The sequence below is a fragment of the Ammospiza nelsoni genome, chromosome 1 (genome assembly GCF_027579445.1).
Source record: "Ammospiza nelsoni isolate bAmmNel1 chromosome 1, bAmmNel1.pri, whole genome shotgun sequence".
NCBI lineage: Eukaryota > Metazoa > Chordata > Aves > Passeriformes > Passerellidae > Ammospiza > Ammospiza nelsoni.
The window spans coordinates 139,895,940-139,923,722 of NC_080633.1; the positions used below are offsets into that span (position 1 = coordinate 139,895,940).

The 27,783-nt window shown below is 34.2% G+C and overlaps 1 protein-coding gene across 3 annotated transcripts in view; it reads left to right on the forward strand.

Annotated features, from left to right (window-relative positions):
• CSMD3 (CUB and Sushi multiple domains 3) overlaps positions 1 to 27,042 on the forward strand; it is a 581,587-nt gene extending 554,545 nt beyond the window's left edge. For all 3 annotated transcript variants that reach the window (XM_059467476.1, XM_059467484.1, XM_059467493.1), the window contains 10 exons: positions 124 to 297; positions 558 to 631; positions 8,896 to 9,007; positions 10,293 to 10,472; positions 13,431 to 13,496; positions 15,568 to 15,726; positions 18,890 to 19,002; positions 20,921 to 21,008; positions 23,420 to 23,555; positions 24,943 to 27,042. In XM_059467476.1, the coding sequence (XP_059323459.1) occupies positions 124 to 297; positions 558 to 631; positions 8,896 to 9,007; positions 10,293 to 10,472; positions 13,431 to 13,496; positions 15,568 to 15,726; positions 18,890 to 19,002; positions 20,921 to 21,008; positions 23,420 to 23,555; positions 24,943 to 25,102 (1,262 nt within the window). In that variant the 3' untranslated portion in view covers positions 25,103 to 27,042. The remainder of the gene's footprint in view (positions 1 to 123; positions 298 to 557; positions 632 to 8,895; positions 9,008 to 10,292; positions 10,473 to 13,430; positions 13,497 to 15,567; positions 15,727 to 18,889; positions 19,003 to 20,920; positions 21,009 to 23,419; positions 23,556 to 24,942) is intronic.
• The last annotated feature ends 741 nt before the right edge of the window (positions 27,043 to 27,783 follow it).

The following is a 27,783-nucleotide window of genomic DNA, read 5'->3' on the forward strand; positions in this document are numbered from 1 at the left end:
TAAAAAAATACAAAATTTTGACCTGTGTTTAATAAAAAAATACATAATTTCTTCACTTAGTTCAGCTGTTATTTTTTTTTAAATAAATGCCACATTCCATTTCTATCATGTCTTTTTTCACAGCAAAGTTTTGTGGTGACCCTGGAGTACCTGCGCAAGGGAAAAGAGAAGGCAAAAGCTTCATCTATCAGTCAGAAGTCTCTTTCAGCTGCAACTCTCCTTTTATTTTGGTTGGCTCTAACACCAGGATTTGCCAAGCAGATGGAACATGGAGTGGTTCTTCTCCTCGATGCATAGGTATGATTATGTCCATGAATTGAAATTTCTTTTCATGCTTATTATTCTTCTTCTTGCTAAGTCAATCTAGAATTTTCCCATTATTTTGCATTATCTTGGTGTTATTCTATGCTCTCTAAGAATCAAATAATTTTATTTTTGTCTTTTTGATTGGCTTTATGATTGCATGTGGCTGAGCAAGCTTAATTTTGTCATAGAATTGTGAATTTAATTAAAATACTGTAATTTGTTTTGTCTTTAATATATTGCAACTTTTTTAGAACCTACTCGCACAGCATGTGAAAATCCAGGAGTCCCAAGGCATGGGTCACAAAATAACACATTTGGCTATCAGGTAGAGTATACTTTTTTAAATTTACTTGCATAAATATTTCAATATTTTATACTACCTCAAAGTCTAGACACATCTGATTAGGGGTTTAGAGACTGCTTCTGTAAGAGTTGTTTGCTGCTGTGTTGCTCTGTTTCCTTATTTCTAGCTGTAGGATTACACTAACCCTGTGTCCCTATCAGCAATGCACTACATGAAAAACTTGTGATCAAGTTCTGCTTGATTTCACTTTGAAGACTTTCAGTATCTCCTACCAATATAGAAGTGCTTCCTACAATTTATTAAGTAGGCTTTTTTCTCCTCAAAAGTGTGTATACTGTGTGTTAAACTGCTAGTATAGACATACTATAAGAACCAGGCCTTTTTTCCTGAGAGAAAATCTGTTTGGAACCACAAATGAATTACAGAGTCCCAGACTTATTAGGAGAACTTCTAGTCCACTTCCCCTTCTCAAAATAGATCAGCTAGAACAGGTTTATGAGGGCTATCTCCAGGTGGTTTTGAATATTTGCAGAGATGGAGACTCAACAGTGCCTCTGGGTATCCCTTGCCAAACTGATCACCCATACAGTGAAAATTAACACTTTTTTCTTAGTTTTAAAGAGAATTTAATATATTTCAATTTATAGCTATTTCTTCTTGTTGTGTCTCTGGGAACCACTGAAGAAAATCTGCTTCTGTTGCTTGTCCTGCCCCCAGGGGTTTTTTGTTTTGTGGGTTTGGTTTGGTTTTTTTTTTGTTGTTGTTTGTTTTTTCTTATTTTTGTGGGTTTTGGTGGTTTTTTTTTGTTTGTTTGTTTGTTTTGGGTTTTGTTTCGATTATTTTTTGTTTTTGGTTTTTTTTGTTTTGTTTGGGTTTTTTTTGTTTGTTTTTTGTTTTTTGGTTTTTTTTTTTTTTCAGGCTGGATAATCCCAGGCCTTTTAGCTACTCCTTGTATTTCAGATGCTGTAGTCCCTTAATGAATTTTGTGGCCTATCACTGAACCCAGTATAGTATTGTCCTTGTCTCTCTTGCACTGGTGAGCCAGCCCTGGCCCCAGCTCTCACTTGTGACTCACTGGGGCTAGAGGAGAAGGAACACCTTCCTTGACCTGTTTTCTCTGCCCTGCCTGATGCCTTCCTGGAGACTGTTTGCCACATTTTATACAAGGCTGTGTTGTGGCAAATGGTGCTTGCATATGTTTCTGTTGGAAAAAGAATTGAGAAACTGAAAATTATTTTGAACTGCTCATTTTCTGATTCACACAAAACACTTATGCCTGTGAGATGTTTTCATGAGTAAATGGTTTAGAGATGCAAAAATGTACCTTATAATTTGCTAGGAATCTTGTGAACAAAGAGAGAGCCCAAGCTATCCTGTGACATCTGTGTTTGATGTCAGGGCTAAAAGCTCCAGGCACATGAAGAGGGATGAGCAGAAGAGTACCTAGCAGCTCCACAGCTGTATGAAGTCTCTGTCTAGTACAAGGAGAATAAAAAACTGCAGTTTGCTGGAAATGCAAGAAAGGGCTGGGTGAAATTTGAACAAATTTACAAAATTCAATTAGTTTTTAAAAGCAAATTGTTGCTAAAGACTTTTGAAAGTTTCATGGTCAAAAATTTCTTTGGTTTATCCTTTTCTTTGGTTTATCCTTGGTGGCCTTTATGCATACTCCTCTGGCTTGGTTTTTAGCAATATTTGGGTTTTCAGATTGTGCTACATCACAATCATATGAGAGTGATAATAAAATTGTCTAACTTTTCTCTAGGAACTGAAAGTGCTGCTTTGTGCCAAGATAGGGTACGTAGGGGCAGACCTTAGACTAACTTAGTTTGGTTACAATACAATGTTAACCTAGGGGACAACTCTTTATTCAACTATGTATCAAAGACATAATTCATTAATCATTTTGTATGATTTTATTATCACATTTTCATATATTAGTGAGCTTTCATTGAAGATGGTAAGGCAGTCTCTCATTTGCGCTGTAGTTGTGAGTAAAATATCACTCCTAGCTAGCATGGAACTGTAAAAATATCAAGCAAATGTCAATTAACAAATCATTCGTATAATAAGTGTAAATTCTGGCAGAGTTTACATCTCTGTAAATTCTAAGAAAAAAAATTAAAAATTGTAAACAATTATAAGGTTAGTTCCCAGTATTTAAGGTGTATGTGCTATAGTCTCCTTACCCAGCTAGCAACTTATTCTCATATTCACACAGTGAATTTGATTTTATGTAGTAACTAAATGTGCAACTTCTGGTTACTCTAAGTATGATTGCTTAGTTGATACATAACTGGGTAGAAGTATCAGTCACACAGATGAAGCTGAACTTAGCTCTTGATTGGGTTGAAACAATTGTGAAAATGATTGGTTCTAGACAAGTTATTGTCTGTAGATCTCAGAAAGAAATTTTGCATTATCATATATTGTATAATGTTATGACTCCTTAAAAACCACAAAAATATTGTTAATTAATGTATATTATGCTATAATTATCTTCCTGTGTGCATGGGATTATAGGGATTTTTTCTTCTATCCATAGCAGGAAGGTAAAGAATAATTATAAATTGTTCCAAAATACAGATGTGGGTTTTTTGTTTTGTTTTATTTGGGATTTCTTTGTTTTGTTTTAACTCTCTTAAATACTTTATATTTAAACTAATATTAGTAGGGTAACTTAATTGAGTTAACTGTCAAAGTTTAAATTTATTTCTCTGTCTCATAAAAAATACCAATCTGTAGCCTTACCCTTAGAATCCAAGTTCTCTTATGTGGAATACTGTTTTAAGTACTTTTCATCAAATGGCACTACTTCTTTTATCTGACAAAAATCACTCACTGACACTTGCTTTTCACAACGGTGATGTCAAGTTATGAGCTTCCACAGCACCATTGCTTTGTTCCTGTTTTTTCCCCTACTCTTGATTATCTTTTTTCCTATCTCATTGATTGGACTGCAAGTTCAGGCAAACACAAGATAATTCTAGGCTTGACTAAAAGGCGTGTCTAAACCTGACCTCCTGGAACCTACAACCTACACAAACAAAAGCACCAGTTAGATTTGAATGATGTTTCAACTATTAAAAAAGAGCTTTGTAGAAAATGAGGCAACAGAATACTGCAGGGACTTTATTGTTCAGGATTGAATTCTTCAGGCATAAGCAGTTTCTTATGTGTTCAAATAACATCAAAATACCAGATTCGTTCTACTTGGATATCTGGCATGGCATGGAAATGAGTAGCATCATCTGCTTTAATTGTTATGAATACCTATGTCTAGGATGCTTACCTTTCAGCTGAGCCATTTTTATTTGACAGATCTACCTCAGCAGTGTGTTACAATGGAGACAAAATAACTTTAGAATTTAGTGAATACTGACTTCATCTGTAATCTGGAAAATAAATCACTCCTTGGAAAGAAACTGTGGAGTTTGAAATACTTCTTCAGCTATATTGCTAGAAACAGAAAAGTGCTTATAGCACTTTCACCATAAGCTATTGTAACACAAGGCACTACTCAATTGAAGAAACAGTTTAGAACTGCTTAGATCAGTCAGTCATATATATAAGATTTACTACTTCTCATACTTTTCCAACATGATTTTTAGAAACTCAGCTATCTTCCCTTATACTGAGGCCTAAACTGAGCCAAAGAGCAGTCTTAATTTTAAAAGGAAAATGGACACAATGATAGCCCTCTGCTAGCTCTTGGGTTCTATTTTATGAAATTCTATATGAAACTTGATCTGCAGATGTTGAGCAGTCTTACAAATAATCTCCTTCTGTGAATGTAACGCTTATAAAAACTTCAGTGTTGATTAAATTCTAAGATGAAGTTCCTAGTGAAGTGCTCTACTACCACAATATAGCTCTCTCCATTAGCACAGCTGGCACTACCACTGCATCAATGAAAATATAATTTAAGCCATATCAGACACCATGTATTTTCCTGCTTCTCATTGTCCTGAGGTCTCTGTTGTCATTGTGTTAGTGTCACAATCTGGAGTGCTTCACTGGCACGAATATGATTTTTCTTTTTTTTTTTTTTTTTTTCTTTTTTCTTTTTTTTTCTTTTTTTTTTTTTTTTGTTTCTAACACACTTTTACACCACTCACACTACAGCTCATTATTATATACGTATATTTCAATCTATACTATAAGGTACATTTCACCTATGTAAAATAGTTGTTCTTTTTTCCTCTGAAACCTGAAGCTGTCCAGGCCTCTATGTTTTTAAGGGTGAGTTGTTCACAGCAACAGGATCTCCAGTGCTAAGACTGTGTTGCATCTTTTATCATGGTCACACTGTAGCCATCCTCAGAGTATCCTGCTGTCTGCATTTCTCAAGGGCTTTGCTGTTGTTCCAGTACCAGGCCTATATTTCTCTGTACTGCATCACATTAGTGGGAAATAGCTCATTCTGCACATATTGGATTCTTTTTTTTTCTCCTATGGATATAATCTGTGGTAGTGCCATACAAAGACACATAAAACCTGATCAAAGCTACCTGATCATAGGAAATAAAATTTTACAGCTAAAGCAAGTTTTGAAACAAAACAAAACAAAACTGAAACAAACACAAAGCTCCAGGCAGCTCAAAACTCTTTCAGACAAAGGAAGCCTGTCAAGGTTCTGCCCAGCAGTCTTGCAAACCGAAAACCCTGTTGTAAGGGCAATAATGTATTAGTGGGTTACCAAACTACAGATTTAGTGAAGAACTAATGAGGCATGTTTTCATTCACTTAAAATGTGATGCTAAAAGTTACTGAAAATAAATAACTGGCATTCCCTTGGCTTCTCAATTCTTCAGCAAAAATTACTGGGGATGAAGAAATTCATTAGAGTATTTTCATGTTCTTTGGTGGACTGAAATCTAAGAAAAAACTTGACTGTAGAGTAACTCATGAGAGTTAGAAGTATCTTAAAATCTTACAAAAAATATAAGAAATATGAAGGATAATAACTTATTATTTTGATAATTGTTATACGTTATTTTCATCTTATTTGGTGAAAAAATTATCCAGAGTACTTTATAAATGGGATGAGGTTGATGTTTATTCATTTTCTTCTCAGATTTATGAATTTTCTTCTCAGATTTTCTTGTTAGAGAATAACAAATATTCAAAAAAAGAAAAGTTAATTATGATGTTAATTTTGGGACTATCCAAGCTATAACTGACACTATAGAAAAGGCAGCTGTAGAACAGACATCAAGCACTATTTTTTTTATTTGATGAAAACAGCGTTGTCCAGAGTACTAATGCTTCTACTTGAGCTACAGAATCAAACTTAAAACAAACATGAACATCTGAGGAGGAATTTTTTCAGCATACAGTACTGTATTGTAGCGCCATCTGGTGCCTGTGACGCAAGCATATTGCAAAGTAAACCTTGAAACTCCTAAAAATTACTTTTATTTGTTTAATAATTACTATACATATCCTATATATTTTATAGGATATTTATTACACATTAATTTATTATTTTCATTTATTTGTAATCTTGAACAGCATGGCAGCACTTAAACATCTTCATCCCTTGGGCAGCGGCTGCATTTTTGATGCTGCTTTGGTGCTTACATATATAAAGGTTGTGTTTCTTGTGAAACCATAAAATCATGGTATGGTTTGGGTGAAAGGGACCTTCAAGATAATTTAGTTTGACCCCCCCTTGCCATGGACAGGGACACCTTCCAGTAGACCAGGTTGCTTAGAGCTCCATCCAGCCTGGCTTTGAACACAGCCTGGTATGAGGCATCAACAATTTCTCCGAGCAACTTGTCCTAGTCTCTCACCACCCTCGCAACAAAGAACTTCCTTCTAGTATCTAGTCTAAACCTTTCCTGAATCTGCTCTCTCTTGTCCTATCACTACACGTGGCTGTAAACAGTCCCTCTCCAGGTTTCTTGTAGGCTCCCTTCAGATACTGGAAGGCCACAATTAGATCAGAATGAAGCCTTCTTTTTTCCAGGCTAAAAACCCACATCTCTCTCAGCCTTTACTCAGAGGAGAATCACTCAGAACCTTCTGGTGGCCCTCCTGTGGATTTCCTCCAACAAGTGTGTGGTTTTGTGCTGAGACACTCAAAGTGGGACGCAGGACTCTGGGTGAGGTCTCATCAGAACAGAGTAGAGGACAAAATCACTTCCCTCAACCTGCTGCCCTACGCTGCTTTTGGTACCTCCCTAGATTGAACTGGTTTTTGGGATGCAAGGGCACATTGCTGTCTCATGCCCAGCCTCTCAGCCACCAGTTCCTCCAAGTCCTTCTCAGCAGGGCTGCTCTCGATCTCTTCATATCCTAGTGCACCCCTACTATAAGGTGTAGTGCAGCACTTAGAACTTGGTCTTACTAAACCTCAGGATGTTCTCATGGACCACTTCTCAAGCTTTTTCAAGTCCCTCTGGATGCATCTCATCCTTCAGATGTGTCACACACACCACTCAGCTTGGTGTCATTTGTGAATTTGCTGCGGGTGCACTCAATCTCTTCACCTGTGTTGTTAAGGAAGATATTAAATATCTGGTAAATAACACAGGTTCCAATACAGAGCCCTGAGTGACACCATGTGTCACTGATGTCCACTGGGATTCTGAGACATTGACCACTATCCTCTGGATGTGACGGTCCCATCACTTTCTTATCCATCTAACAGTCCACTGATCTAATCAATCTTTGTCCAATTTAGAGAGAAGGATGTTTGGGGGGATTCTTGAGAAAGACTTTACAGAAGTCCAGAAAAATGATATCTGCAGTGCTTCCCTTGTCCACTGATGTGGACATATGAACACATCTTTCTTAAGGCTGGTACTTTTTAAAAGTAATATATTGATGGTGATTGTTTTAACTAAGATCTTTACCATGAAATAAAAAAAAAGTCTTCTATAGCTACTTGTTGCAATTTCTAAAACTTGTAGTACTTTACTACTTTGTGCTTAATCATGCAAGTGATTTAGTGTATTTCCTTCAAAATCTTTTACAAGTAATTACATAGTCCAGTGAACACAGAAAAGAGCAAAATAAAGGGAGATGAATTTTAAATAACATCCTGTGTTGATGAGCTACTATCTCGAGTTCATGGGTTATTATTAAATTTCATTCTGATGAGAAACTTGAGCTGAAATGGAATAGTACTATCAAGTTTCAAATGAATACTTGTAGCAGTGAAATGCTGTTTCCCAGTAATGAACTATCAAGAAATAATCCACATCTTACCTTTGAGCATCAGTCTGAATCAAGTATTATGCATTTAGGCAAAATAATTAAAAAATCATACCCAAACCAGAACTATAAATGTGCTGTCACAGATAATTTAACGTTTGCAACTTCTTGTTTAAACATGAGTTGATAAATATATTAATACAGGTCACTGCAGAACAGTGGATATGATCTATGCACCTTAATATTTTAGTTAAGCACTCACACTATGTAATACAATACTCTCTGAATGATGTACTTCTAATCTAATTTCCTCGCTTTTGATGGAAACTAAGAATTATTTGCATTTTCATCAATTTCACCATGACTGGACATGCTGAACAAGTTATTCCATTTTATGTTTGTGAAGAAACTGTAAGAATTCTATTTTCTTTTTTATGCAACACATACCCATAATAAGGGTAATAATTAAAAGCTAATCTCAGATGAATTGCTACTGTAAATTTTAATGCACTTGTGTTCCGGTTTCTATTATCAAAGTGGTATGAAGAGCTGTTATTCTTTACCTCCTCTCATCAAAAACCAAAATTAAAATATCATAGGAACATTCTGAAGCATGAGACAGTGTTGTTGACCAGCCCCTATATATTTCTCATTATAATCTGTGAATATATGCAGCATTCCCCAAAGGGGGATCTAGTTCAGAAAAAGTCCAGCAGAATCTAATGCTCATTTCAGTTCTGTGACTTCCCTTGTTTGTGGCAATTTTGCCCAACTGGCTCTCCTTTGGCCCAGAGTGGGGAAGGCACCATAATCTTTGTTTCCAAACTCACAGTTCATCAACTGTTCCAGGCCCAAAGCAACACACTAGAGAGGCCGCAGATGATGAGGATTCGATTTTCTTCCATGGTGGATCTAATTTTGGGGGGAGAGTAATTCTACTGAGAATGAAGCAGTTTTTTATTTCATATCAAATTGTTCTGTGAAATTAATTTACTTTCCAGAGAAAGGGAATCACAACTTATCAAGTCTGCATTATGTGAAGGAGTGATCAAATTTAGGAAAAAAATCCCAGCTTGATAGTTGCTCATAACAATATTATTGTGTTTTCTGCTTTTCAACAGGTGGGAAATGTTGTTCAATTTCAGTGTAAAAAAGGGCACCTTCTCCATGGTTCAACAACAAGAACTTGCCTTCCTGATCTTACATGGAGTGGCATCCAGCCAGAATGTATACGTAAGAAATTATTAATTTTCTTCTTTCCTCAGTTTTTTAATCTAGATTGTTTAGCTGCAGTAACATTGTCATAAAGTTAATCTATATGCATTTATTAACTGAAAGTCACAGAAATCTGCATTACTAGCTTACAGCGGCTAGAAATATGATTCTGAGTGATTTTTTGTATGATAACAATGTAATTAAAAAAAAAAAAAAAAAGAGATAAAATAGGCAGATCTTCATCCAAAGTCAATTTCTGTCTAAGAGGGTGCAACCCTTCCAACTCAGAGAGGAGGTGGTGACAAAAGGACATATCAGATGGCCCTATTCTAAAATACACAGGAAAGCAGATAATTAAAATCAATTCTAGTAAAGAGTTTGAACTGTTTCCCAGCCAAGGATTCACAGTATTTTAAGATGGGTAAACAAGTGTTTGCAATTGGAAATTTTTGAATCTGAAATAGAGACAATCTTCTTTGAATATAGACAGCAGCACTTAATTTCATAGATATTTTACTCTTTGGTAAATAATGATAATTTGCTGAAGATGTGAGATCATGGTTAATCTTTCCAGTTCAGCTAGTCAGCTGTATTTTCTGGAAATAGTCTTACTTTGTAAGGTCTGACCCTATAGAATGACCCAGTGAATGGAGAACATATCCACAGAAGGAAGCAGCATTACTATTATTTCAGCTGGTGCTAGCATTAATCTTAAGCAAGCAGCAAATCAGCAGCTCAGTGTGGAGGGTGAACTCCTCTCTTGGAGGTATGCTGTCTTTGAGATAACACAAAAATCCCATATATTCTGGTGATTGTTAAATATATAAGACTCTTCATATGACATTAGAAATGGTAACTTAATTTTTCTGATATTTACAACTCACTTTAAATTTCTCCTTGACCTTTCTTAGTGTTTTCCAACTGACCATTTACTTAACTGTTATGCAATGCTACATAGATATCATAAGCGGTGTAAACCAGAAGCTATGATTGCTTTTAAGTCTGCTGTGGTGTGTGCTGTTTCTCTTCTCATATGCAGACAATTAATTTTGTTCATACAAGTCAGTCTGTTCTTCCTTTAATTCCTTTGGAATTAAAAGGTCCATGTTTAAGGGTGTATTTACTGATTTGTAGTGATGTTTTATAGACTATATAGTAATTTAGACTGTGAATTAAAATATAGTAATATATAATTTCTATTGATTTTTTACTTTGCTAATTAACTGTCAGAATGGGCATATATCATCTTTTCAGAAATATTTCCACCATTTTGACAGAAGGATATTTTACATTTTCTTTGTAGCTCACAGCTGTAAACAACCAGAAACACCAAGTCATGCTAATGTTGCAGGAATGGATCTTCCCTCACTTGGTTATACCTTGATTTACACTTGTCAGCCAGGCTTCTTCTTGGCAGGAGGATCAGAGCACAGAGCCTGTAGGTCTGATGGCACATGGACTGGGAAGGTTCCAGTTTGTGAAGGTAAGCTCTTCTGTTTCCCACTGCATCTGCCATCTGTCATGTTTCAGAGCTTTTCTTTACTTGCAGTTGTCACATGCATACCAGCAATTTGACTGGGCCCAGTCAGCAAGTTTTAATGAAAGGCAGGTCCAGCTTGATGAACCAAATCTTCTTCTGTAACAAACTGACCTGCTTAGTGGTCGCTCAGTACCTGGCACTGCTGAGACCACACCTTGAAAGGAGTATGCAGTTTTGGACCCCTCTCTCAGAGAAAGACATTGAGGTACTGGGCTGTTCCCAAAGAAGAGGAATGAAGCTGCTGAAAGGTTTGCAGCAGAAGGCTTATGAGGAGAGGCTGGGGAAGCTGAGGGTCTTTATCCTGGAGAAAAGGATGCTGAGGGGAGACCTTATTGCTCTTAATAAGTACCTGAAACTTATTGTTTGTTGCAAGGTGAATGTTGGTCTCTTCTTCAAATTAACAAGTGATGAGAGGAACAGGCCTAAAGCTGTGCCAGTGGCTTAGGTTGGACATTATGAGAAATTTTAGGAAAATTTAGGAAGAGTTGACAAGCATTGGAGCAGGCTGCCCAGGAAAATGGTGGAGGTGGATGTGTAGATGTGGCATTTAGAGCCATAATGTTGTGGAGGCCTTGGTAGTGTTAGATTAGCTATTGGACTCTAAGATCATAGAGGTCTCTTCCAACCTAAATGACTGAATGATTTTGTATTAATTTTTGAGAAAGATGCCCAAAGTCCAAGATTTCCGAATTACTGTGTAAAATTAATACAAAGAGTACCTATTTTTTTATATTTTTATGTATGAAACTATATACTACTAGATAAGGAAATGTATCGACTTTGTCCTTGCAGTTCCCACCTTTGTTTCTAATTTTTACTACCCACTTTTTCAAGGTAGGACATGGAAAACATCATAGCCAAGTCATGGTGAGCAAGGGGGTTTTCATGTGAGATAAGGAATATACTCAAGTGTAAGAACTGTTTTGAATTTTATTTCCTGAATAATTAAAGGCCTTTTCAGATTACTGTTACCTAATGTTTCAGATGTGGTTATCCCCAGGGCTCTTGCAGAGGCATTCAAAGGCTTTTTAGCCAAACACTGCTACTTGGATGGGAAATAGGAAATGAATAGTTTGTATTACTAAAAAACAGGTGTCCTGGAATTGCATGCCAGGCAAGTGCTGGGGGAAAATAAAGCAGAGCTTTGGGAAAGTGCTAGAAAGCTAGCAGCCAGGAAGCTTATGATTTGCTCAGTAGTTGGAAAGTATTATGGCAGGCCAAATGATTCATAGATTGTATTGTGATTCAAGAATTTTCTGCTGCTGCTGCTGGAAGAAGTTGTTCACTTCTTATTGTGAATTTCACAAAAATTACTTAGAAATAGATGAAATGGAATAAAATGAGCTAAGATCTCTAAAGGGATATGTAGAGGAATTAAACTAGAATTTGATGCTTTAAATACAAAATTGAAATCTTGAGATTGCAAGGATATGGACTTAGAAACTTAAACTTCATAGTTAGCTACTTTTAGCTTTGAATTTTTATCTATTGTTTGTATTTAGGTTTTATTTTGTGTTTCAAATTTCAGTTGTGGACTTGACTAGAAAATTTTCAACTTGACAAAGCAAATTGACTCGTCATCTTTTTATGCTAAAACCCAGCTGGAAAGTGTGATCCAGATATTTCTAATGTGAATTTAATGTAGTCAGAAAGCATACGCTGTTGAACCATGCCCTCCAGGTCAACAATGTACAGTGAAGCTCAGTAAATTTCTTTCAAAACAGTGAGGAAATAAAAGTTAATCAATCAGTAGTAACAGTCCATGAGAACCTTAGATTGCATTTCAACCCTGCCCTTGCTTCTTCACAGTCTTAACATGCTTGACAAGACAACACCTTTTAAAAAAGATAAAAGTTATTATCATTAAAAACATTCTCAGTCTTTCTTGCAAAATTTTCCTTTTTATGTGGAAAAATACTCAGCTTAGGAGCAAGGTAGTTTTTTTTTGTTGTGGATTTTTTTAGAACATGGATTGGAGAGAAAAGGCCTGAGTTCAAGGCCAAGACCCAAAATACAAAACATTGAAATCATAGTTGGAGCAAGGAATTGACTCTACTGCTACATGAGAATATTTTACATTAGGAGACGGAGTTATTTGTCTTCTTTATTTTCCAATGAATCCAAATGAGTTTTAAAAAAAAAAAGAAAAGGTTAATCTCCAGGAAATTATAAAGTCCTAGTGCATTTAGTTCATCATCCTCAGTGTTGGGAGAGTTTTTTTCTCTAAGCAGAGAAGAAATTATATTCTCCAACTTCCAGTTCTCATATCACCTGAGCAGTTGGAGATACTCTGGGCAGCCTCTTTTGCTTGTTTATTTCTGCTGTTATCCTTTAAAGAATCAGGGACCTTCTCCTTCAATATTAAGAGATTAAAGCAATACCTATGGGTTTTCAGTCTTGAACACAAGATGTCTCACTCAGTGCTGTTGAAGATAGTTAAGCCCTGGAGAGAAATGATTTCAAGCTCCCTTTGTTAGGTGTGTCTTCCCTTTTTGGTCTTACATTGCAGTCAATGCACTGTTCACTGTTCCTAGTACAAGTGACATAGCCAAGATTAGATGCTATATTAGAAGGCATCTCACATATTAGGTGCATGATCCAGGACTGTAAGTTCTAAAACATGGATTCTGAAGTGAAACCCTGCACTGTTTGACAGCTGAAAGTGACTTAATAGTATATAGGTGCCTGATTTAGGAGGATATGGGGGAACAGAATAAATTTGTGTGCCAGTGCTCCTGTGATACTAAGGTTTGATACTAATTGAAATACCACTCATAATTGAGTTTTAAACATCATCCTATATACTTTCAAACAAATAAATTCCATGATGGATTTTTTTTATTGTTTCTGAGTAACATCTTGCTACTGATATCTCTTTATATCTTTTATTCTTTCTAACAGCTGGTTCTAAAATATTAGTGAAGGATCCCAGACCAGCGTTGGGAACACCAAGTCCCAAACTAAGTGGTAAGTACTCCAAGGCTTCTATTGTTATAAACCATTTCTGTAGAAAAACCAGTGAGGATGATTTTAGTGAAATTGCACTGAGTGGTTTAGAATATGTAAAGGATATTAGATGAGGCACTGGATTAACAAGGGGGAAAATGTAATTGAATTATTCCCTAATTTTGAAGTTCATCTATCATATGGTGTAATTTATATCTGTATGCAATTTCTGTTATGTAATAACAGAAGAGTTTTATTGGTTTCACTGAAATCACTGTGTTCTGTGTAAGATTCTATGCAATTTACCTATTTAGAAGCTGTACTACTCACCTTGAAATAATTTAAAGATGTTTTGCAGTTTTCTTCAGTCATGCACTTTTTACATATCTCTAATTTAAATTGCTCTCCCTAAATACCTCATATTAGCCTTGAACTTAGCCTTTAGAAAAAAAAGCTAAATTTATCTGAGACAAGGTAATCTCTCCAATTCTGGCTCAAGTCTCCAGTTTTAACAGATTTGCTGAAGACCATATTTGGATATTCTGACCAGAGAAGCTCTCTGTCCACTGAAAAGATTTTTTGAAAAGAGCAGTGTCCTTAACTAAAATTAACCTTTGGCTACAATAAACTAATTGAATTTCTACTGATAATGAATAAGATTCAAAAGTAGTACTTTAACATATTGGGATTTGGGGGATTTTTTTTATTTTTATATTTTGTGTATTAATTCAAAAAAGTGTTTTTCAATGATGTTCTGCAGAATGGAAGGCATCAAGTTTTTAATTCAGAAAATTTTCATTCATTTTGTTCAATCCCAGTTAACTTCCAATTTAGCACAAAAAGATCAGTTTTCCTAAAAGTAGGAAAATATATTTCAGGCAGACTACAAATCAGCAACATCAGAGCATTTCCACCATGCAATTTCCTTGCTTACAGGTCCGGTACCTACATGTTTTTTCAAGCAAATATACATACACGTACACAGACAAAAATAAACTAGGAAAGCTCCTTTACCCTTCATGTAAAAGAACTGTCTTTGTATTGCATGAAATAAATGATGAAGGAATGCTGTGGGTATCCCAGTGTGCCCCAGTCTTGGATTTAGGGGTAGTCTGAGAGAGAAAAGGGCAAATATTCCTCTCTGCTCATCTGACATGAGATGCAAATGCACACATGAACACAGAGCTTTAAGTTCGGTGTGAAGTACTTCAAATAATGTGAAAGTGCCGATTTTAAATAGTTATTCTTAAAGGGTAACTCTGATATATTACTTTGGAAAGTGTAGTAAGCCCATCCTAAATCACTTTCAATTTAATTGTTTGAAAGGTATGTCATGTTAAGATTTTAAAGATTTGCATGTATCAGTTTTTACATCACAGGTAGCTTTTTGTTGTTTTGGTGGCATTATTTCCTTGCTGAAATAGCATTACTTAAATTAATAATTTTTCAGTTCACTAATGGTAAGTATTAAATATGAGGGTATAAATCTAGTGTATTTTTTCCCTAGGAGACTATGTCTGTTTTAAATTTAAATTAGAGAATTATTTTTTTTCTCCTGGTGAAGATCATAATGTTTTTAAGCATTTGAAGACAAGACAAAACTTATATGCTTTTTATTAGAAAAGTTGAATACTTAATAAAGAAAATTTTTATAATATTTCATGTCATTTAAAGAAATTGCTTATTAAAATTTTTTATATCCAAATAGATACTAATTTCTGCAAAATTTCATGCAGCCATATGTCCCTAGCTGTCTGTGCTGGCATAGGAAAGATTCCACAGTGAGCAGAATATGCTCTTCTGGCTAAAGTTTTCAGAATTTGTGAAACTGGTTATTCCTGGGGCAGGTCCATATTTTAGGAAAAAGGCGAATGAAGATGTAGTTGTGGTTGTGTTCTTCAGTGCAAATACATTTCTTTCATAAAAGTTTATGCCAGGTTTCTATGTTTTATATCTGAAAATTACAACCTAGTAGATTTATAAAGAGTAAAGGAAAGAAAATGCTAATATTTATCATATATTTTGTTGGTTATTTGACTTTTTAAGTACTAAATATCACAAAATGTGTTGACACATGCTTTCGTCTGCCTAGTTCCTGATGATGTATTTGCCCAAAATTATATATGGAAAGGATCTTACAATTACAAAAGCAAGAAGCAACCCATGACTTTGACAGTTACCAGTTTCAATGCAACTTCAGGAAGAGTAAATGCAACACTTACAAACAGCAATATGGAATTGCTGCTATCAGGTATGAGCTAAGGAAAACTAATTTCCTTTTTTTTTATTTTTTTTTCTCTTACAGACATTGGTTTCCTGTAACTTTCTGCATAACTTAAATTTTATTATCTTATCAAAGAAATTTTCACTGCATTTCAGTTCCTTTCCAAAGGCAGGGATTTTTCCATTTCTCTCCTTCCTCTTGTTTCTGTGTTTTGTTTTGTTTTCATTTTTTTTTACTTTTCTGAGATTTTACTATATCTGGAGTTAATAGTCAACAAGGAGTGAAGGAATCACATTAATTATCATGATTCTCTTTTAAACATTTAAAATAAGATTCAAGTACCGTTTGTGCGATTTTCTTATTTCTTAATTATAAAATTTCCCCACAGTGGCCTAATGGCTAATAATAAATATGATGAGATTGATATCTGTTGACCTAGAAAGTCGGAGGATACCTAATGAACATGGAAAGAAACTAGAGTTGGCACTTATTAGATTTTCTAAGAAAGGAAAAAAAAAGTTAGAATCCTAGAATTGCTTAGGTCTAAAAAGATTTGTAAGACAACCAAGTTAATCTAATACTGTCAAATCCATCACTGAATCATGTCTCTGGAAGTGCCACGTGCGCATCTTTTAAATACCTCCAGGGACGGTGACTCCACATTTCCCTAGACAGCCTATTCCAATGCAGACAACCCTTTCAGTGATTAATTTTTTCATAAGATCTAATCTAAACTTCTCCTGGCAAAACTTGAAGCTGTTTCCTTTCAAGCACCAGAAAATACCTTGCTTCGCCTTCTTTTCAGGTAGTTAAAGAGAGGATGTAGTCTCCCTTCAATCTCCTTTTTTCCAGACTAAATAACCCAAATTTCCTCAGACTCTCCCCATAAGACTTGTGCTACAGACCCTTCTCCAGCTCCACTGCCCTTCTCTGGACATGCTCCAGCACTTCCACATCTCTCTTGTAATGAGGGTCCAAAACTGATTGCAGGATTTAAGGTGCGGCCTCACCAGTGCCAAATACAGGGGGTGATCACTGCCCTGGTGCTGCTGACCACCCCATTTATTATACAAGCCAGGATGCCATTGGCCTTCTTGGCCACCTGAGCACACTGAAGCATCATTCAGTTGTGACTAGCACCCCCAGAGCCTCCCAGGCCTGTAGAGTTGCCTGGGGTTGTTGTGAGCCAGGTGCAGGCCCATTGATCCAAGCTGTCCAGATCCTTCTGCAGAGCCTTCCTACTCTCCAGCACATCAGCATTCCTGCCCAACTTGGTGTCATCTGCAAACTGACTGAGGGTGCCTTATCCAGATTGTAGATAAAGGTATCAGACAGGACTGGCCACAGCACTGAGCTCTGGGGAGCAGCAGTTGTGACTGGCCACTGAATGTAACATTAATCAACACAAATCTCTGAGCTCATCCCACCTATCAGCTTGTTAATGTCCAACCCATGAACAGTAAGTTTCTCCAGAAGGATTCTGTTGGAAATGCTGTCAAAGGCTTTACTAAAGTTCAAAGAGATGACATCCACAGCTTTTTTTTTCATCCACTGAGTCACCTTATCATAGAAGTAGCCCAGAGCAGCCAAGCAAGATCTGCCTTTCATAAACCTGTTTGGCTGGGCTTGATCTCCTGGTTGCTGAGAGGGGTGGTCTGCAGAAAGGATCTAATAAGCCACAGAATCTGTGTTTGCTTTGAGTTGAGTAGAATGGTGAATTTTTATTACTAGGTTTGTCTTTTAAATTATTTTTAGGTGTCCTTTGAAGAATCATGCTTGAGAGTGGACAGAATGTTTTCTGACTGATAACTATGTTTGTCTTGGCTGTGTGTAAATTTTTTCTGGTGTGTTAATTTCATTTATGTCGTTTCTATGATGATATTAGGAGTAACAGATGTAGTATTTTGTACTTTTAGAATTAGGAAAGTAAACCACTGTGTTTTCTCACTCAAAACACTCGTCCTCCAAATAAAAGGTTCCTTCAACTAGACACAAATGTGATTCCAAATGCCCTTTTCCACTCTATGTACAGACATTACGCATCAGGTGTCATCAGGTAATTAATATTTTTTTATTTCCCTGCTCTAAACATAGAACACTGAGATCTTGTATACTGTAAGGGCACCTTAGGGCCAGGAAGTAGGGATGGATAAAAAATACATTTACATGCTAGGAAGCTGAATTCACCAATATTCAGTTTGTATTTTTCTCAAATGAAAAGTAGTTCCCTCTTCCTGCATAATTTACTGTTTTGCATTCCATCATTTGATGCATCTCTCTTTACTTCTTTTTATTTTGACACCTGTGCTTGCTGTAATGGTTCATAGAATAAACACATCTTGCCAAGGCTCATTCATCTGAGCTCAGTGTAGTGTTTACATGGCAGTAAGCCTTCTCATTAGCTCAGAGATTATTGGTATGTAATGATACCTCCTACAGGGCAGTCACCAATCCTTAATGTGGAAAAGGCTTTTTTTTTCAATTTGGGCATGTACACAAGAGACACGAATTAGGAATGGAAGAGGAAGTCACTAAACATTTTGTGGTATTTTATTTTCATTTCCAAATTAACAAGTAATGATATTTGGGTTCTAAATAATTATTCTGCAAGAACAAGAATGAGTCAATAATTATGTCTACAAAGTAAATAAACTGGCATACAAGTCTTCTCATTATATGGAAGAAACTGGTTTGTAACTGACACTACTATGAAGAACAATCCAATTGTAAAAAAATATTTTAATTTTTTTTTTAATTTAGCAGCAGCTTTTGGAATCAAATTTGTGTGTGGATGTTCCTATTATGATATTTTCTATGTAATGACTAAATTATATATATTGAAAGTAGGGATGTGAGGTTTAAATACATTCTTCCTGAATCAGAACAATATTTTCAATTTCAAATCAGATTGCTGTCAATGTTTTGCCTAAAGCTTGAAGTAACAGCTGTGTGTATGGAGTTTCCCTTCTCTCCTCTCTACAGGCTAAGCTAAATCTGTTTCTATTGAAATCTTAGGATTATTGAAATAATTTCAAAATAGAGTGCATCTTTTTAAACAAACAATGTTGAAAATTGGTACCTATTTTTCTTGGTTTTCTTCTTAAGGAAAAGAGATTATGTGTTTATTCTCAAGGATAACATTATTTTTCTATTCAACACAAATATAAATTTTTACAACTATATTCTACAGGAGTGTATAAAAGCCAGGAAGCTCGGCTAATGCTCCACATATATCTCATTAAAGCACCCTCCCATACATCTGCAAGCAAGTTGAAAGAAGAAAAATGGGCTATGGATGGTTTTGTGAGTATATTTCTGCTACAAAAGAGAGGGATTTTTTTTTTGTATGATTGAAATCATGCTGGTTTTTACATCCAAAAAATCCTCAGACATATCAAACTGAATCTTTTTAGTAAGGCTGATTCATTAAGCTACATGAAAATTTTCTTGTAAAATGCAGGAGACCAGTCCAAGGGAAAATGTGGGAACAGCCATAGAGTGTAGGCAAAATTATAATGTGTGTTAGTACAGAAGCCTTTCTTGTAGGCTTCTTCTATGTCTCTGTATTCCAATATATTTATAAATTTTATAATAATTAAACATAAAACCATTGATGATAATATTATATTCTATTAATACAACAACAATTATAATCATTATATTAGGATACGTTTTACTTTTTGATGATTTTTAAAAAATACCTTGAAAAAGATGAACTGTCACATGTATATGTAAAACAAAATAGATTACTCCAGTTTAGCATTAGGCCCCTTGGGGTTTGGGCTACAAGTTTATTCTTTAAAACAGGGAGGAAGAGAACACGTAACTGAGGAGAGGTAAAGGGGAGGGTTAAATAGTCCAGATTTCTGGGATGTGATTAAACCATGAAAAGGAAATGCCTTCCAAGAATAAATAGAGGCAAAAGTAGAATTTTTAGAAAAGAAAGAGCCTAAAATTATTTGGATTAGTATAAACACTCATATAGCCTTATTACTACATCTGATTTTTTAAGGTGTTTGTGTGTCTTCTTATGTTTCAGCTATTAGTTAAGCACTAGAGGGACACCACTATGTTTGCACATGCCATGTGTACATTGAACTGTACACACAAATTTTTATTTTTATAACAAGTGGCACTGGTTGAACAATTTTTTTTTTCAAAGGTTCAGAATGAAAACCTTAAACTAAACTCATTAAGCAAGAAATGAACTAGTAAAATGACTTAACTCTCTTGGCTTGTAATAACTTAAGGCTTCAAGAACACGCTCCTGAGGTAGCAAAAGCAATGAATTTACTTTCAGACTTCTAAATATACAAAATTAGACAGTATACTTCCTATATTCCATATGCTATTTACATACTGCTCCTACTTGACCTTTTTTTCCCTTGAGTCTTGGATTAGCACAAAGAGGCTACTCTAGCCCAAAGTAAAAAGTCACCTAAAAAAGTACATGGTCTTCAGTGAAAACACAGCTTCAGGTCACTGCTGAAAAACATGCTGTGTCTTGAGAACGGGAAGGTTAAGGGGAAAGGTTGAAGGAACCTATCTAGAAAACACTGAATTTAAACATAATTATTCTTAGAAGCAAGTATATGTCGAGTTGTATGCAGTACACTAGACTGTACTTACTGTAATAAGAGAGATAATCATGGGATCACAACCATCCCCTTGCTCCCACAAGACTTTTAGTTTATACTAAAGTTTTATACTTCTACCAAAGCTTTATTCAATGTTCTTCTGGTCCATGGCCATATAATAAAGTGCTCTTTTGGACAGGTACTGAGAAAAATTGAAATAACTTTCAATTAATTTGAGGTTTTTTATTAAGTTTAAAACAACTATTAAAACCTCAATATTCTCATCCTTAGGATTATATGCAATATAACTTCTTCAATTAACTTCCCAAACAAATCAGAAAACTATAAAGTATAATACTGACATTTGAACTACCAGAAATTTTAGGTCTTACTAGTTTTTAAAAAGTACAATTAAATGTAGTATAAGGTGTCATATGTGACCATAAACCACCATGACGAGTGCCTATAACAGTCCTGCCTTTTCTTTTGAACTCTCTATATAAAATTCCTATAAAAATAGGGTGTTTATAATGGGGAATAACAGCTACCAGTCAAGCATATTGGTATATAGAATACAATAGCTCCCTATCATATAGATACATCCAACAGTTTTCCCCACTTAATTCAAAGATTTTTATTTACAGGTCTCTGCTGAACCTGATGGAGCAACATATGTTTTTCAAGGATTCATCCAGGGTAAAGATTATGGACAATTTGGGCTTCAAAGAATAGGTATTAAAATAATTCTAATTCTTTGCTCGTTCATTGTTCCATATTCAGTTTTCTTATATCCAGTAGTTTGAGGGTATCTGCAGGATGTTACAGAATTGACATTTCATAGAATATTGAGATATTAATATCTTCAAACTGTCATTTAAGTGATATAAATTACAAATGAATTGTAAGATGACTTGCAATCTACTTCTCAGTATTCACATTCATTTGTAATATTTTGAGCAATTATTATAACCAATTATGTGTAAAATGCATTTAATTTCATATCTTAACAGCTATCTAGAAAACCCATGTTGTAGAATGCTTTGATAAACTGGTTTCTTGCTTATGGTGCTGAAACACCATTTCACCTAAACATTTGTTAGAAGAGGGAAACTGTTAAATATTTGCAAATAAATACTTATATTACTTTTACAAAGAAAAAATTCTTACTTGATAAGTGTTTATTTCATAAAAATTAATTTCTTGTTTCTATACTAAGAGAGCTTTAGTAACAAAGCTCAGGAATCAACATTCTGTTGTGCTATTTAAGAAAATAATTTAATTTTCTTTTCTAATGTTGTCTTAAGAACTGTGATATTTCTCCTTACATGAGAATTTGAATTTAGTTTATTCTGAATTTTAAATCATAAATACTGTTGAGAATACCTTAGAAGAGGACTTGCTTTTTACTAATATAATGTTTGTTGAGATAAAGTTCTTACCTTCCCATAAAAGTGCTATCTGTGGATGAAAAATTATGTTCTTTCAGACACAAAATATTGTTCCTTCTTATTTTTTTTTAGTAAAATCAGGAAATTCTTTAATTCTTGAATGTTCTGGAAAGAAGGAATCTAAAGTCAAATTTATCTTTTACAGTTCTCACAGTAAAACATACTGATCTTGTTTTTCACTGTAATTTCTTATGCAAATTACTTTGCCAGAATTTTTAGAAATATCTTTATCAAGAAATATTTTATTTAGATTAATATAATAAGTTATTTCCTTTTATTAACTTTAAAATATTTTAAAGTCATCTAAGAAAAATTAAATGCAAGACTTCCTTGGTAAATTGTTTAGATAGATTATTACAAAAATTATATTTCTTCATTTGAATTTGGATGATATGTTTGAGATTCATTTCTGTAATATATTGAAGGTTATTTTCATTGGTGTATAACTTCGAGGAAAAGGATGATTAAGAGTCAAATTCTATACAATATTTAATTGTAGCTGATATAATAAATTATATCACTATAAAGAAATTCACAGTCTTTGAAGAGATTTTTTTTAGCATGCTTACCATTTAATTATTCCATGCACACAAACTCAAAATTAGCTTCTCTGAAATAAAATTTTTTGACTGTTATTCTCACACAGTTTTCCTCACATTGTTGTTGGTTGATTGTGGTCTCAGCCGTGGATGGTTGTTTGGGGCTTTTTTGGTGCTTTGTTGGTTTTTTAAAATTTCTGTATATTGTCTTATATGGCCGAGAAATTCATAAAACATTATGATCTAAACAGTTCATAAACGATCCAGTTAAAATCTTGAAAATTAACTTTGAAGATGCATTAGAGGATCACAGAATCAACTAGTTTGGAAAAGACCTTGGAGACCATCAACTCCAACCTATGACCCAAGATGACCTTATCGACTAAGGCATGACACTGTGTGCCTCAACCTATTTGTCTTTAAATGCCTCCAGGGTCTGTGACTCCCCCACTTCTTGGCCAGCCCATTCCAGTGCCCACTTCTTCTGAAAAGAATTTTTTTTTTATGTCTGGGTCATTGTTACAGCCTTTCTTCACATTTAAAAGAGGTATAACTTGTCTATGTAGATACTGTATTCTTCAGCCATGCAGGAGGTCATGTTTCTATTTTTCTAATCAATATCTGGCTTTAACTATTCAAAATTGTTCCTATCTCTTTCCCTCTGTGTATCAATAGCAGTGCCTAAGGAAGTAATGAGTTTTCAATTTTCAAAATTTCTTTTCAGGTGATTGACCTTTTCCTTGATAGTGTGTTTGGGTTTTGTATATGTAGTATTTATTAATTAATGAAATATACAAATGAAACCTGCCACATAGTCAATCTAATATATGCATTATTATAAATTTGACTTTTCATATCACAGTAATGTGTTTTCCTTGCATACAGAAGTTGAATCCCATGCAGAATTATGCTGTAAGATATTTACTGTACCAGAGTACGTGTACTGTTCTCCCAACATATGGCATCCACATATCCATCAGAATATGGGATATATTCCAATTCCAGGTGGCCTCAGCATACAGCTGTATGTATGTAGCAAAACATATGATGATGACCTAGTAACAAGTTGTTCTTGAATTCCAAAGATTATGGAGTCGTATGTGCTACTGATAACAGACATGTATACGATATTACTTGTTTTTCTTCTTTTCTTTAGGTCTTAACATGTCTGAGGGTTCAAATTCTTCTAATCAACCACATGGTACAAATAGTAGTTCAGTGGCCATTGCTATCCTTGTGCCTTTCTTTGCCCTTATATTTGCTGGTTTTGGCTTTTATCTTTATAAACAAAGGTAAGTACAAATTATATATACGGAATTCCCCTATTCCTCTAAGTGTTGGTGGTTTTTTTTGTCTTCAGTTTTTGCTAGTGTAAATTAAGTTTTCTGTAAAAAAAAAAAAAAGACTGTGCAAAATATGCATGTAGACAGGTCTTCCTACGTTTATTAATATCTGGTATAATAAGTAAGAGATGAGTTTATGATACGGTGCTGTACTTTCATTCTTATTTATTTAAAATCTTATAAATTTATCTCTTAATGATAAAATGGATGCTGTAAATTATTAGCATATGCTGAATAATATAATTGGTAGATTTTTTGACTAAGATTCTGTCACATGATGAAAAGAATAAATTGCCTTTATTATTTTCTTCATGTGACAGAGTCGAATCATATCCTGAGTAATTTATCTTAATGCCTGACCAGTTCATTTGCATACAACTATATATGCAAACATTATGTCATTAAGAGATTTCATTGTGAATCTTTCTGCATCTGAAATCATTAGTTCATATGCAATTATGTTAAATAGCCACCAGCCTTTCATTTTCATCAGTCTAAATTCATCCATTTTTTCATGTTACCTAGACCAATACTAATTATTTGGATGCAGTAAACTTTTCCTGTAGCTTTAAAGCATTTGATGGCTAAAGAAACCCTAATTCCTTTAATGCCGAGACAATTCATTGCATAATAACTGCTAAAATGGTGATTTACATCTGGTAGTCTGACAATACTACTAGTAATATACGTTACAGGATAACATTAGTTTAAACCATTTTTAATTAGCACTATTTGTTTTCAGCTGCTCCGGTATATGATAAATTGCCCATGTAATTTTTTATGTATTTGCTATTAGCTGTATTCTTTAAGCACTTGTCTTGGCTTTTTGTATTGATGACTTAGAATATAGTATGCATTTTGTATAGCAATATAGAACACTTTTAAGGGTTTGAACTCTGGTACTTTGAGCTATTTAGTGAAAAAGAGGGCGTTTCAGCTATAAACTTATTCTTGGTAAAATTGCTGAGTCTCCAAAGGGAAAAAGGAAAGCTCATCTTACTGGGGAATTATTGTGTCTTTACAAGACTTTGTTGTACTCTTTATAATCTGATTATCCAAGTGGAATGGATAACAGCTTGGATAATGGATACAATAACAACCAATAGCCTCTTCTAAGGTTGTTAACTAAGTTCTAACTGAAGGCTATTTCCATGGAATCATAAAGCCCTTAAACTACAATAAAGACAGTACTAATTCTTAACATAAATAATGTAAAAGAAAATCAAGATGTCATATTTAGCTCCTGTAATTGTAATTGAGAATTAAGCTCTGTTCTGATTCTTAAACCATATTAAGGAAAACTGCAGTTTTCAAATGTTCTGTCTTTCTTCTACAGGACTGCACCTAAAACGCAGTACACAGGATGCTCTGTACATGAAAATAATAATGGACAAGCTGCTTTTGAAAACCCCATGTATGACACAAATGCAAAGTCAGTGGAAGGGAAAGCAGTACGATTTGACCCCAACTTGAACACTGTTTGCACAATGGTATAATGTGGTAATGATTTGTCTTCAAAGTCTGGGAATTGACACACAACACAGTGCACACACAGTTCACTGCTTAAAAAAAAAAAAAGAAAAAAAGAAAAAAAGAATGAAAAAAAAAATTAAAGCACACTTTTCAGGATCTAGTGGGTCACCTTTTCCTGAGGATGATAGGCAAGTCTGGGTTGTAGTTATTTTGTTTTGATTTTGTTTTTCATAGACTGGATCAGAATTCTTCTTTGTGTATGCCACGGAGAGTTTTAAAAAATTTTGCTGCACTCCATGAGTGCTACTCACAGTTTATTTGCTTTTTTAAAAAAGGAGGTTATTCTAAAACATAAAACATATTTGCATATATTGGAGGAGCATCCACTATCAGTATTCTGTGCTTTATAAAAAATATAATAGAGGGACTGGGTTAAAAAAAACCGATATAGGTAGAAAATAAGAGCTATACTTACAGGAGACAATAGGTCACTGATTTCTCTTTAACAGTCATATGCTACATCTTTCTTGTGAGTTTGTATCTATTTTCCTTTTTCAGCCCTTTAAGCATTTTATTTTTTCTCAGAACACTCGAATTTCTGAGTAATTTTATTTTTTTTCAGAACAGTTGCATTTCTAAGTCCAGGATGTAGTATTTAGAAATCAGCAAGTATAACTTACTCTTTTTGTATCACCGAAAAAAATTAAAATTTCATGTCCTTATAAAATGAATTTTCTTCCCTGCTTTACATCTTGTTTCATTTTCATATTCCAAGTCAAGCTTATTTTCTGTTTCTATTAACAATATCCACAAATTGTAATGTTTTTCTATTTCTTTTGTCAATCATATATCTAGACAAATTTTACAATGAATAATCTAATATGAATTGAGTTTTGTATGTGACTATGTTCCTTTAATGTTGAAGAGCGTTCAGGAGTGACCATCTTACTTTTCTTTCAAAAGTTAAAACATAATTTAATATTTCCTATTAAAAAGTGCAGTTTACAGTAATATTAATAACAAAATCCCTATATCCAAAATAGGAGGCCATTTTTCACTCCATGTTACTTAAAACTAGGCCATATCTCACCTGTTTGTTCCTTCAGCATTTTGACAAAATGTATGCACAAAGCGTGATGCGATCCCTTTGAAATTGATGGATTCTAAGAGACTCCAATGAACTTTGGATCCTATCTACAAGACAACAGGAAGTTAAAATTTGGAAATACTGTGTTTTCCCATCTGTTTTATCTATATATTCCATATACTCTATGGAAGAAAATCCTTACAGCTCATTTAAAATTGAATATATTACCATAGTGCAATGAAAAAAAATTATATACATATATATATATATATATATAAAGCCATGATTTTATTAGGGACAATCCATTCATTTTAGGGACAATTCAGATTCCACAGCCCTCAAATACGAGTTTTAGACATTCCAGAATCACTTTTAAGGAAATGCAGTTTTTAGTTTTGCAGTTATTTCATATCAGAATTATTCAACAGGAACTCAGTAATTTATTTGGTGTATGTCATTGTCTTCCATTCATAGCATGACTCTCAAATGCTGTGTGTTAGCCAGTGTGAATTATCTGTTATTGTCCCTTTCAGACATTAATAATTCTGTGAAAATAACCTTTTTATTACCGTAATAGAGAGTGCCTACCAAAAATCATTGTACCCAGGATTGCTGCTTGGATTTCTATAATGTTTGATGAATTTCTTATAAATCATTTTACAACACTTTGTTTTGAATATTCATACAACTCTGTCAACTGTATTCTACTAAAAGGATGCTGTTTTATATTTTATACCATTGGTTGTTATTTATTCTTGTTTATTCAAATGACTGCAATAACTATTATTCATTCATTAATGTTAAGGTTAATACATTTGAGATCGTTTAAAATGTTTCTTCTGCAACTGGCTACTCCTCTTATATTAATGCATACACTTTTGTAAAGAAGTATATTTTTATGAAAAAGGATTTGTAAAAGTATGATGTAAATTTTCAGTGCAATGTAAACAAAATAAAACCGGACAATTGCTTTTTTAAATCATGTCTCTTCTTTAGAATATGAGCTTTAAACTTATTTAAGTTGTGAAGATCAGAAAATAACCAAATTAAGAATTCAAATTCGGTCTTCTTGTGGGTCTTAAAATCATGTTAATTTTTCTGAATATTTCTGCAAATTTTAGGTAAAGTTGTAAGATTCAGATTGCTTTCAAAAATAGTTGTTTAGCACAATGTTTGAAGCTCTTTATTTTCTAAAATTAATTTTCAGTTTTACTTGAAGAAGCAGTTTTACAGAAAAATAGGCCTACCCTTGTCAACCCATTGGAAAGCACAGGAAAAAGGTTAAAAGGAAAAAGTAATGTAGAAAACTTTAGCATTTCTCAAGATTGTAGACAGCCTTTCCATATTATTTTGCTGCCTCTTCTCAGAAATGTGAAGGACAGTACCAGTGCATACCATATTTTCTGGCATTAAAAACCCCCGGTGATTCTTTTAGTGACTTTGAACTGGAGGGAGGGATGTTAATTATATTAATATAATATTGGAACTTTCTTTTAATGACCCCTTTTACTTAAAAGCTTGGAAAGTGGATGGAGAATCCTGATCTGAAATGCTAGTTGTAGAATGGGGGCATGGGGAAATAGTCTAAAATTCATTTGAGAATTTGATGCTCTATAT